Raw genomic sequence first — 13,718 nt, forward strand, 5'->3', positions numbered from 1 at the left:
TGAGGAGACGTTTATTTTGTTTTTTTGGGAAGGAGTCTCCAGTGTCAGAAGGTAAAGCTGTAAAATATGTAAACTCCGGGGACAGGGGATTTTATTTTCGGACGGCATCAGGAATTTCTGCAGTTTTGGACCCAGACTTTGTCGTGTGACGTCATCACAACACGCTCCAGGCAAAGCCTTCTTCGATTCACGTGCGTCAAACGTGAGGACGGCGAAAAGGTCTCATTTACCAACAAACATCACTGTGAAAGACAATTTATGCAATTGCAATTTTGCCAATTCAAGTAGTTTTCTGGAAAATAAAAAATAGAAAGCGACGTCCGAAAAAAGCCGCAGTAAAATCGAGCGTTTTTGGCTGCAACAATCACAAAAACTCCATGAAATCCTGTATTGGCTGCATAGAGTAGATAGAATACAAGCCATCTCCCCCATCACTGAAGACACTATACAACTATTTACTAAGTAAAAGAACGCACATCAAATTTCTTGTTTTTTTGAAATTATCAATGGCATCGGACAAGATTTCCAAACACACACTCATGTCTATACTCCGTTGTTTTGCATTCAAATCGTATTTCGAACGCAGAATCTCTATTGACACGGCCCACCGTCTTTAATTCTTTAACGGCCGTTATACCTTGACGCGTAATGAGATCGCGCCGGGGCTATTGAGACCACGTCGCACAGAAGCTCTTCTGTTATCAGCTTCTTTGCAAGTGATTCCATTAACACAGCTACTACTTGTAAATCACCCACAACACTCCCACCGATTACACACACACTCCATGTTAAACTGCGACAACCTTCATTCATGTTCATTTGGGATGTTAGTAAATCAAAGCATCAGTAATGCGTCCAGTTAAGTGGGTTATTAGGCGTGTGTGTACTGTAGGAAGGTAAGGGCAGTTTAATTGATTTTTAGATTCTCATTCTTGCAATATTAATAAGAATAAATAAAAAATGAGTCCGTCCCCTGCGTGCTACTTCCTGGATTACCATGATCTTCCTGTTTGGGAATACTAAGCCGACTCAGCTGTGTGTGTGTGCGTGTGTGCGTGTGTGCGTGTGTGCGTGTGTGCGTGTGTGCGTGTGTGTGTGTGTGTGTATGCGTGTGTATGTGTGTTTCAGGCTACAGAGCAGCTTTTGAAGTCTTCTGGCCCCGCCCCCTTAAGCTCGCAGGTGCATGCAGCAGCCGTGAATGGAGACAGGAGCTCCTTACAGAGACTGATCACAGGTACACACGCACACACACACATGCACACACACACACACACACACACACACACACACACACTATTTATTATTACAGCAACTCATCACAGATACTCACAAACACACTCCCTTACAGAAACTTGATAATAATAATAATAATAATAAAGCCAAATGTTCTCCTTTGTCTGGTTAATGGGGTTAATAATTGTGCCAATGGAAGGTCCTCACAAGGATAGTAAGATCAATGTGTGTGTGTGTGTGTGTGTGTGTGTGTGCAGCAGAGCCATGTTTGAGAGACAGTGAGGATCAGTTTGGCAGGACTCCTCTGATGTACTGCGTACTGGCTGACCGCTTGGATTGTGCAGAGACGTTACTGAAGGCCGGAGCTTCCGTCAACAAATATGATCGCAGCAAGAGGACCGCACTGCATCTCGCTGCACAAAAGGTGGCACTCACTCTCTCTATATACACACACACACACACGCACACACACACACTCGCTCTTACCCTCACTTTCTGACTCTCTCTGACTTCATCACTGTGCTACCTTTGATTTTTCTTTAGCAGAAACTTGACACTGCAGGATGTTAAAAGACTTTACAGAGGCCCTAAGTAGGAACCCTACTGCCCCCTAGTGAATGAAATGTTCCCAGTTTTGTCTCCGATCTCATTTCGGTGGGTTTGGACGTCCAGTTTTGACATCACAGTTAACTCACGTTAAACATTCCAAGCCAAATGATACATTTATAAAATCCTATAAAATGTGTGCAGTGTAAAATCAGTGTATAAGATAATATAAGAGGAAAAAAAACCAACATGGTGTCTGTAATGGGAGCAGCGCAGAGGGAGAAGACACGGAGCAGAGGAAGAAGAGTAGTTGATGGGGCCCGCTCTGACACCTAGATCAATAAGAGCTGTAGCTTAGGGATTAACACACTAATTGGGCTGAGGATAGAGACCAAGAAGCCAGACACACACATACATAACACACACGCATACCAGGTTCACCACTGAATCGTTTAAATGGTGGTAAGCATGTCAGAGACGATACACACACACAACACACACACACACACACACACACACACACACTCGTACACATACACAACCATGAGGAACATTTACACACTCGCCTGGTTCAGGCAAGACAATCCTTCTAGGATTTTGCGATCGCAGAAATGAACGCAAACTCAAGCAAACTCTGCAGTATTCGGAGGAGTTTCTGCAATATTCGGCAATTTTTCAAAAAAATGAACGCAGATTTTCCGCAGATTTGGGCCAAGACGCACATTCGGGTTCGTCACGACGCGCCTTCGCCTATCAGTCTTTAGGAATTTTGGCAGTCTGAACATTTTCAAAACCTCAAGCAGAGAAAAATGACATAGTAAGGAATGAGTAAGGAATACAACACAACGGGGTGTGATGTTAGAGGAAACTAATCACCGATGGGGCATCAATTGCGTTTTTGTATACACTGTATTAATTGAAGGTGTCATACTTTTTATTTTATCCATTTAATGTTATGGAACTCCAACGCAGCACTTTTCCACTGGTAGCAGTGTTTTTATTTATTAATGAACGTGTCATACTTTTTATCTGTTTACAACGATAATTAATGTTGTGGAACATCAGTGAAACAAGGTAGTTCCCGTTGACACATTGGGAACCCTTCTCCTCCCTCCCTCCGTCCTCCCTTAAAGGATCAGCTTCACATCTGACTGTTACAAAGCTGTGACACTGGAGACATCGTCCTTAAATGTTAAATACAGAAAGCATCACTATATCAACATATCTATGCATCCTCTTTTTATACGGCTTATCCTACAAAGGATCATGGGGGAGCATGGAGCCTAACCAAGGGGCAGTGGTGGCTTGGCGGTTAAGGCTCTGGGTTACTGATTCAAGCCCCAGCACTGCCAAGTTGCCACTGTTGGGCCCTTGAGCAAGGCCCTTAACCCTCTCCGCTCCAGGATGCGCTGTATCACGGCTGACCCTGCGCTCTGACCCCGGCTTCCTGGCATGCTGGGGTATGCGAAGAAAAGAATTTCACTGTGCTCTAATGTATATGTGACCAATAAAGACTCATTATCATTATCACTCATTATCATTATCATTATCCCAGGGAACCCAGGGCACAAGGCGGGGGATATCCTGAACAGGGTGCCAACCCATCACAGGGCACAATCGCGTGCACATTTACACACTATGGACAATTTTTCAATGCCAATCAACCTACATCGCATGTCTTTGGACTGGGGGAGGAAACGGGAGTACCTGGAGGAAACCCCCAAAGCACGGGGAGAACATGGTACCTCTGCGCTCACGGTGCGAAGTCGGGGTTCGATCATCTGGAGTGTTCATCATACAAATCGCTGTGAATTTGCTGCCACTATAGAAACTGTTGCTGTCAGATCTGCTCTGACCATAATCGAGTGCTGTGGTACAAAAAGAAATAAGAAATCGGAAGAATTTAAAGAAAAATCAAACACAGAAAAACTGTAAAATTTGGAACATAATACATCATAAACATCATTTTCATGTTTGAAGAACATAAACAAGAACGGTACCTAAAACTGACCCTTGAGGAACGCCACATATCGTATTATTTGCATTAGCCTTCTTTATTTCATAACGAGTGTGTTGCTCATGTAAGTTGAATATGTTTGTGTGTCTCTGTCTCTTTGTAGGGCAATGTTCGTTTCATGAAGTTGCTCCTGTCGCGGCATGCTAATTGGCTGTTGAAGGATCTTGAGGAAATGACACCGTTGCACTTAGCAACACGTCACTCCAGCCACAAACCTCTCTCTCTCCTGCTCAAGCACATGGCACCTGGAGAGGTGGATACTCAGGACAGGAACAAGGTAATACAAACACAGCATTCTGCCAGCATCTTTACACTTCTCGAGAAATGCTTTGTGTAGGCGACTGAGGTGAAAATGAGGTCAGCTTGTATGTGTGTGTGTGTGTGTGTCTGCCTAAATGGGTGTGTATGTTGTAAAACAGCGGGAGCTCTCTGTACTCTCTGATTTTGGAGGATATGAAAGCCCATTGAAATAGTCTAATAAAATATATTTTCTCAAAGCCACTGCCTGAATGCGAGCTTGCCAGGCGCCTGCTAGGCTTAAGGTTGCCATCTTAACCTTGTGGGAGGTCACGCTGTACTATGTGTGTTTCCAATGATGAATTCCTTGAGTCATTCGTGGAGATGGCTGTGTATACAAAAAATAAAGTCTAAAAATGTGTGTGTGTGAAGACAGACAAGTGTTATCCATCCATCCATCCATCCATTCATCCATTTTCTATACCGCTTATCCATCACGGGGTCACGGGGGAGCCTGGAGCCTATCCCAGGGAACTCGAGGCACAAGGCTGGACGGGGTGCCAGCAGTCGCAAACACACACATTCACACACTACAAACAATTTGGAAATGCCAGTCAGCCTGCAAAGCATGCCTTTGAACTGGGGGAGGAAACCGGAGTACAGCGAAGCACAGGGAGAACATGCGAGCTCTGCATACGCAGTGCGGAGACGGGATTCCAACCCCCATCCCCGGAGCTGCAAGGCAAACACGCTAACATAGAAGGTACAAGCATATCCAAGCAGGATCCGCTATGCAAATGTTCTTATCCTTTGTTGCATATTTGTAAAGTGCTTTTAATAAAATCCGCAGCTTTACAGAAATCCGGACGTAGATTTGGATTTAGATTGATTTAGATCCTTGATGATCAAGCCAGCGTGAAGAAAAACTCCCTGAAGGGACATGTGGAAGCAGACTCGAAACAGACTCCTCTTCTGGGTGACGCCGATTATAAATCATTATTCTTCCACAATTATATCCTATAAAGTGCTTTACCAGTAGGGTTGGGAATGTGTCTAGTTTGCACATGTATAGAATCTGGATCTTTTGCTGAGGGTAAAAGAGTTGAACAATTGTTGCATGGAAATGTTACTGTGGAAAGTCTGTACAAACTAATAAGCTGTAATATCCAAAGACAACATTAGATATTTAGTAGGTCTGGTGTAGCAGTCTGGAAAACCCATTGGATGTTGCCGTGGCTGAAATCTGGCAGATTAAAAAAAATAATAATCGGGTTTTTGGTCAAAAATGGGGTTTTACTGCCCATCTGGTGTCTCTCTGCCATGATGATGTTGGTTAAGGAGCCAGTTTAATAAATAAACGTAGCGGTAAATACAGTTGTTCTTCCTGCAACGTAGCTAGGGCTCAGCAAACTGTCAATTTACACATAGAACGTTCCTTGCGGTTGAGAGAAACATTCCAACTCAAGAAGTAAAGTTTTCAGATTTCTGTGTAGTCAGTAGTTCACAGTGCGAAGGGTTTTCAGGGCCAACACACATCTCCGAATCAGAGGTTTATTTATTCCTGCTTTCAGCATACCGAATTCAGCCCATGAATCATATTTGCTAGACATCCGATGACTTGAATCGGGTATGTCAGGTAAATAAGGAAGGACTTTGGCTCTGCAGGACATCTGACACTTATCCAATGTGTCTTTATACAATTCGTATTACTATTACAGTATTATTAATAATAGATGTAGAATTCCTAGAAGTAGGATTACTAATCATTGCGATTAGTAACAACGTAGAAGCAAAAGAACCAGTGGAAATGGCTGAGGTCACAATAGTATATAGTAGGTAGTAGTATAATAGTACATAATAGCAAAATAGAAGCAGTTATAGACGTCTCCGTACCTTCCCAGACATAATGGTAGCTTTGCTGAGCGTTTTCCTGAGAACCACTGGCATCAAGCGCTCCAGTTTAACAGACCACATGCAGTTTTTTTATTCACTTTGGCTCCAATTACTGTAAACATTCACCCCAGTTTACTTTCCGACGCGCACACGCAGAGGCCGCTCCTACCAACATCATTTACCATCTCATTCCGCAGACAAAAGGCTGTTATTAAGGCTTTTAAATCACGAGTCACTCAAAGTATGCGTATGGATGTGTGTATGTGTGTGTGTGTGTGTTGCGGTTTCATGAGTGTTCCCTTTTGTCCGCATAGAGAAGTTTTGTCGTTCATCAGCTCTAGTCCATCTGGATCTGTTGGTTTTTGTTATAATTCGATAAAGCGCAGTTCTCGTGATGAAGCTGCCGTCCCAGCCGATTGCAGAAAGTAGTACGAGGTTGTCAGGGTTTATTATTAAATCATTCTGGCCAACATTGGCAGCTCGTGCAAGCTGCTTGTTGGAGAGTCTTTACATTTTTCATAAGTGAGCATTGTGGAATACAAGTCTTTTCCTGCTTTTTGGTCGTGTAATATGTAAAGGAATAAAAAAAAAAAAATGACAGCACATGCTGTTGTAGGAACGTAATCACTGATTCTGCGCCGTCTGAAGTGGAGTTACCATTATCACCCCATAGCTGATAAAGAACATGTCCATCCATCCAGTCATTTTCACAGGGAGCCTGGAGGCTATCTCAGGGGACTCAAAGTTGGGTTCACCCAGGACAGGGTGCCAGCCCATTGCAGGGCACAGTCACTCTACAGACAATTTAGAGACGCCAGTCAGCTTACAACGCATGTTTTTGGACTGGGGAGGAAACTGGAGTACCCGGAGGAAACCTCCAAAGCACGGGGAGAATGTGCAAACTCCACACATGCAGGGTGGAGGCGGGATTCGAACTCCAAATCCCACTGGGGCGAGGAAAACATGTTAATCACTAAGCCACCGTGGCCCCCATTAAAAGTCATAATTTTTAATCTATTTATTGTTCTAGTTATGTTTAATGTTGTGTAACTAAATTAGTTAGTTCCTGTTATCCCTTATGTCATAGCAGCTATGAACACACATAGATTCCATGCTACCGAGTGTCACGTAACGGAGGCGCAGACGGAAGCAAGTGCAGGTATGGCAGAGTTTAATAAAACAATAATGTTTTAACAATAAAGTCCACAGGATAAGGCAGATGCAACCTGTTTAATCAGTTGATCTTGGCTTTCAAGAGATTCATGTGGCTTCTGCTCGGCTAGAACGAAAACCCGCACCCACACCGGCCCTTTCCAGATAGGATTGGACATCCTGGTGTAGACAGAGCCGCAAGGCTACTGAGCGTATTACTTCGCCGAGACCTTGTGACTGAACAGTCTCTTATGTAGTGTTTTGTAATTGGGAACAGGTGTGTGTGATTAGTCCTCAGGAGAAGGCGGCGTGTCTGCGTGTTCCATTGGGGGTTGTCGTCGGCCTTGTTTGTAGTCCGTGGTGCATTCTGGGAAATTGAGTTGCCGGTTTGCCGTGACATGAGACAGAGAAACTAGAAAGCTCAAACTTGTCTGTCCTGAACACTCCCCCACGTCTGAAACAAAGCGCCGACCCTGGAGAATCCTTCTATAAATATTAACTAGCTTAACGGACTAATTTGACTAACAAGCACGTTTTTGTTTTTTGTTTTTACTGCATGTATCGTTAGGTTTAGATAATGTCGTGTCTCCCTCCTCACAATCCCTGTGAACGTCGTTACTGTATAAACAATAATGCGTTATAACGAGCGCATCTCATTATATATACTAGAATATATACTGTTATATACAATATAAACTTGTGATTTTAATTAGAGTCGGCACTACTGCCAGAGTTGCTATCATAGAAAAGTAATCAACACCTTCTGGCCAGTCGGAATGGAGAATCCAACAGCGCTGTGGTGTAAATTCTAATAGGAAAGAGATGCTCTATAAATTTGCTGATGTAATTAGAGTAGAATTTACTGTGGTGCTGAATTACTGGAAACCTCAGTTTGCTTAAAGCACTTTTCTGAGACAACACAATGGGAACCTTTGAAGCTGAATCTGTGTGTGTGTGTGTGTGTGTGTGTGTGTGTGTGTGTGTGTACACAGCAGACAGCGCTGCACTGGAGTGCATTCTACAACCACCCTGAACACGTGAAGCTGCTGATCAAACACGACTCGAACATTGGAATACCTGACAGCGAGGGCAAGATTCCCCTGCACTGGGCAGCTCACAACAAGCACCCTAACGCCACACACACTGTTCGCTGCATTCTGGTGAGAACCCCCCCCACACACACATGTATAGGCACACAAAGAGTCTTAATGCATGTACAATCTAGCCCTGAACTTGAGGTCACATTATTTATAAGGAAGTGAATTCCATGATATGACTCCCTAATTACTAAAGTTACTAAAGTTATTAACATTCCCTGCTTTTTTTTTTTCCACCCACGCTGGGTCAGGATAAATGCCCGAATACCTCCTTCTCAGCTCACTCTGTGTTTGTGTTTGTGTTTGTGTGTGTTGTAGGACGCTGCTCCCACCGAGTCTCTTTTGAACTGGCAGGATTATGAAGGCCGGACGCCACTTCATTTTGCAGTGGCTGATGGGAACGAAGCGGTGGTTGAAGTTTTGACTTCATACGAAGGCTGCAGTGTCACAGCCTACGACAACCTGTTTCGAACACCGCTTCACTGGGCCGCATTGCTCGGTACGCTGCTTCTTGAATTCCGGCGTCCAAATGAGGCACCTTACTCACTAACTCGCCATTCCTTATGTTTCATAGACTGCATGGTTTTGTTATCATTCTCTCACATAGACACTGTGGGAAATGTTTTTTTTTTGTCATCAGTTTCATCGCTGTGGCTAGATTCCAACTGACTTCGAGCAGTTTCTGTACATGCAAGGCTGTATCGTTTGCCGGAGCCATATCGCAATGCAGTTCTCGACTGGGTTCCAACTTAACTTAACTTCCAAGTTAAGCAGGGTTGAGCCTGACTAGTATCCGAATGGGAGACCTAGTGGGGAAAACTAAAGTTGCTGCTGGAAGTGGTATTAGTGAGGCCAGCAGGGGGCGCTCACCTTGTGGTCCGTGTGGGTCCTAATGCGCCAGTATAATGGCGGGGACACTACTGTAAATACAGCACCGTCTTTCGGATGAGACCTTAAACAGAGATCCTGACTCTCTGAGGTCATAAAAATCCCAGGACACTTATCGTAAAAAATAGTAGGGGTATAACCCCGGTGTCCTGGCGAAATTCTCCCATTAGCCCTTCTCTATCTAATAATCCCTGTCCCTGAATTGGCTACGTCACTCTCTCTTCTCCACCAATAGCTGGTGTGTGGTGTGGTTCTGGCACACTATGGCTGTCATCGCATCATCCTGGTGGATGCTACACACTGGTGGTGTTTGAGGAGACCCCCCCCACCCCAAATACTATGTAAAGTGCCTTGAGTGTCTAGAAAAGTGCTATATAAATGAACTCTATTGTAACTGTAGTGCACTTTCACATATGCAGCATTTAGTCGGTTTGGATCGAACCGTGGTGCGTTTTCCCTGGTGCACAAATTGGTTCATTTGTGCAAGTGAGGACAAAGTGATTGCACTCATATGAACCAAAACAACCGTTTCTAGAGCCTCTGAATGAGGTGGTGAGAAAGAGATTTGACCCCTAAATCTAGCCGAGTGCAGGAAGTGAAGCAAAATATACTGTACTGTGTATTTTGTGTTGTAGGAATTTCACTGTGTTCTGGATATTTGGGCTGGTGATAAAACATAAACACTGGATGCGATGCACAAAATGTATTCAACGAGTTATTTCTATAATTCTTGAATCATTTATATAGCTCTGGCTCCATGTTCTCCATGTGCAGGTGATTTTTTGTTGTTTCGATGTGTACTTTTTTTCCCTCGCTGTCTTTGGAAGCAGTGAATGAAACGATTACAATAACGAGAAGTATGTTTTTAGCCCAATAAGCACCTCAGCCATAGTTTTCTCCTTTGTAATGTGAAACCAAAGCAAATCAAATATAAACTGAACATAAAGTCTTGCTTCAACTAATCATTGTGTAAGCGCCCTTAGACACTACACAAACAGTGCATTGTGCACTAGGTATATAAAAGTGTCTCTAAATAGTATATACTACTATTCAATATAGTGTATAGAGTTTATCTTCTAAGACAAACCAAAGAAAAAGGGTTCCTTGGTTGGCCCTTTTGGGGAACCATTAACAGTTCTGTCTAGAATACTACTAGTATACTACTATTTCCCTTTCAGGAAAGCTTTCAAGATGCTTCAACCCATAGCCATTTAAGGAACCTTTTTTTTTCCTCTCTCTCCTAAGCGTGTATGCAAACATTTAACACTAATTACATACACCTGCGTCAGTGGGGGTCTGACGATATATAATTATGACTATTCTGAAATGAGCATACTGTTAATAGTATGCTGTAGCAGTCCAGACATTTCTGTCACAAAAAAAAAATGTTTTTAAACTTCTTTTAATTTATATCGAATGAACAAATATTCATTTGCCATGTTATTTATTCTCATTCTGTTTTGTTTTGTGTCAGACGTTATACAGTATATTTAACGGTTCTTCTACGTGATTTGGTTATCATATGGTGAATTTGTACTACCACTGTGCTGAACGGGAGTGTGAAGTTGGACTGTCCTGTATCGGTTTTGTTCTCAGGCCATGCACGGATCGTTCATCTGCTGCTGGAGAGAAACAAGTCAGGTATGATTCCGTCAGACAGTCAGGGAGCCACGCCGCTGCACTACGGAGCTCAGAGCAACAATGCGGTAAGACACACATCTCTATCTCTGTGTGTGTGTGTGTGCATGTTTAAGACAAGTTTGTAGTTTGACACCTTTTATATCGTTGCATCAGGACACGGTGGCGGTGTTTCTGAGGCACCCCTCGGTACGTGACGAGCCCGATCTGGAGGGCAGGACTGCCTTCATGTGGGCCGCTGGGAAAGGCAGCAATGATGTCATCAACGTAATGCTGGAGCTTAAGCGAGATCTGGACATCAACATGGCTGACAAGTACGGAGGCACAGGTGAGTCTGAGTCAAGCAAATTGAACATTGGCATGTAAACTTCAAAGAGAAACAAATAAATTAACTAACGAAATGAACTTAAGTAAGTAAATGAATGAATAAATAGATCGATACAGTCCTCTCAGAAACCAATTTGTTTCTTTTCGCTGTAGACTGAAGACATTTGGGTTTGAGATTAAAAGTGTGAGAAGAGAGTTTACAATTTCAGCTTTTATTTCCTGGTATTTATATGTAAATGTGTTAAATGATATAGAACAGCACATTTTGTATCAGACCACCCAATCTGTAGGCGAGGAAAAATATTGGAACATGTGACTGACTGGTGTTTCTTGTTGCCCAGCTGTGCCCTTTTAGATTGATTAACAATTAATAGCTCTGAACTCTTGGTCCCTTCAGTTTCACCCGTGAAGACTGCATTTGTTGTTAAAAAGGATAAACCAACATGAAGATCAGAGAAATTTTTTTGCAAGCCATCTCAAACCCAAATGTCTTTGGTGTACAGCACAAACAAATGAATTTGTCTTGCCGTTCCAGTAGTTTCAGGGAGGACTGCAGACAGACAGACAGACAGATCGATAAGGACTTAAAATGAATACAATAAAAATCATTTTTATTTAAAAATGCACATATACTACTAAAGAAATGTATATAGTGTGGTACAGTATATCTACGTACTTTTTTTTTTTATAGTTCTAAAATCTCAAAGTGCTGTACATAAGACAGATAAAAAATTATTAATTAATACATATCAAAAACAGAAATGAAATAAGATAAGATAGATAATAATGCTTCATTAATCCCCAGATGGAGAAATTTGGGATATATAAATAACAAAATAAATGAAATTATAATCTACAGTATACAAATAAAGTAATCAGGAAAATAAAAACACACACTTACAATGATAAATTTTTTTTTTTATATATATATATTTAAAAAAAAAAAGACTTTCTTTCAGTCTATCCAAGACCAATTTTGATTTTGTTTGATTACACTGTAGCACGTAGACTCCTTTTGGCAGTCTTGATGCACCAGTTTAATCTTTGTTGAGATTAGTATCATAAGTCAAACTTTTTTAACAGCTCTTAAACATTTTAAGATAGGCAGAATAAACAGTACACGTTAATCATCTGATAAACGCTTTATAAGTTGGTTTGATAAGTTACGAGATATGAACTGAGTTGGCAGTTGTTTTGCTTCGTATTTACGTGTGTGTGTATTGGGGGGGATTTTAGCTCTGCATGCAGCTGCACTCTCAGGCCATGTATCCACTGTGCGGTTGTTGCTGGAAAAAGGAGCCATGGTGGATCCCCTAGATGTGATGAAACACACTCCTTTGTTCCGCGCCTGTGAGATGGGTCACCGCGATGTCATTCTCACCCTTATCAAAGGTGCTTGTCTGCATTGTTTGTAGGGATGTACTGAAATACATTGGTATCACAATGTATCCTAATAAGGAGATCTTACAAAATTTTACTCTCTTGTCAGTTATGCAACAGTGCTCTGTCCTCCGTCCACGTATTTTTGCTCTTTCATTTTATGCAATGAAGAACAAAACTAGCTAGTATAGGACTGGATTTTAAAATATGACGCATGAAATGCGTATCTGTCGTGGGAGGATGCTGGGAACAAGAAAACAAATGTATTTGTCGATCTAAAAAGAATAATGTGTGTGCATGTGCGCTTGAGGTGGGGCACGTGTGGACTTGGTAGACACGGACGGCCATTCGGCGCTGCACTGGGCAGCGCTGGGCGGAAATGCAGAGGTGTGCGAGGTGCTGATGGAGAACAGGCTCGGACCGAACCTGCAGGATCATGCAGGCAGGACGCCGCTGCAGTGTGCTGCGTATGCGGGTTATATAAACTGCATGGCCCTACTTATCCAACATGATGCTGACCCCAACATCCAGGATAAAGAGGTAGGGAACAAGCTAGAAATAAAACACTGTGGAATGAAAATAATCAACAACTGGGTGGTATGATGCTCCGCTGTTGCTTCACATCTCCCGATGTGTTTTATTCCTCCAATACTCCAGCAATTTGGCAATGATTACAATTATTGATTTATTAATCATACACGTCATTGCTTTTAAGCGTTTATTGTTACATTTAACGTTCTGGATTGTCTACAAGACGATTTAGTTCTTATCATTTAGGTCATGACAGCTATGAACAGTTGTTCCAACACAAGCCTCTCTTAACCCCCCCCCCCCCCCCCCCCCCAACCCAAATTTGTTGACATTAATTCAATTAAAGCCAAAACACAAACTCCTCTGCCCTGAACATATTTCCATGGCGGAAAACTTGCAAAATGCTGAGACAGCGGAGACTCCTTCCATAGATTTGAACTAAACGTCTCCTTACAGGAATTATTATACGCTTTCCAACGTGATTAACAGCAGGTTTGTTTCTGGATCCGTTTATTTTTCGGCTTAGATTATGTGCCGTGCCTGCCAGAGAAGTCTCTGTATACGTTGTTAGCATAAGAAACGATAAGGTATTAAAACAAGTGTGATAGTATAACCTGTTATTTACCTTGCAACCTTCTGGCCAAACAGATTCGAGAATTCAACAGCACTGTGGTATAAAAAGACACGACCCACTATTTATAAAGTCGTGGAAAACGTTGTTCTTATTTACTGAACTTTGTGTGGACTCTGATGCCTAACGTACAGTCAGTATGCGGTGT

At 42.5% G+C, this 13,718-nt stretch overlaps 1 protein-coding gene across 4 annotated transcripts in view; it reads left to right on the plus strand.

Moving 5' to 3' along the window:
• The window catches only part of invs (inversin), a 45,327-nt gene that overhangs the window by 15,948 nt on the left and 15,661 nt on the right, over positions 1–13,718 (plus strand). For 2 of the 4 annotated variants that reach the window (XM_017453243.3, XM_017453246.3), the window contains exons 3-11: positions 1,129–1,234; positions 1,491–1,657; positions 3,900–4,073; positions 8,071–8,238; positions 8,494–8,674; positions 10,660–10,769; positions 10,858–11,029; positions 12,265–12,420; positions 12,719–12,948. In XM_017453243.3, coding sequence (XP_017308732.1) covers positions 1,129–1,234; positions 1,491–1,657; positions 3,900–4,073; positions 8,071–8,238; positions 8,494–8,674; positions 10,660–10,769; positions 10,858–11,029; positions 12,265–12,420; positions 12,719–12,948 — 1,464 coding nt within the window. The remainder of the gene's footprint in view (positions 1–1,128; positions 1,235–1,490; positions 1,658–3,899; positions 4,074–8,070; positions 8,239–8,493; positions 8,675–10,659; positions 10,770–10,857; positions 11,030–12,264; positions 12,421–12,718; positions 12,949–13,718) is intronic. The other 2 variants (XM_017453244.3, XM_017453245.3) reach the window with 2 other exon arrangements.

Source organism: Ictalurus punctatus, chromosome 23 (assembly GCF_001660625.3).
Source record: "Ictalurus punctatus breed USDA103 chromosome 23, Coco_2.0, whole genome shotgun sequence".
Lineage (NCBI taxonomy): Eukaryota > Metazoa > Chordata > Actinopteri > Siluriformes > Ictaluridae > Ictalurus > Ictalurus punctatus.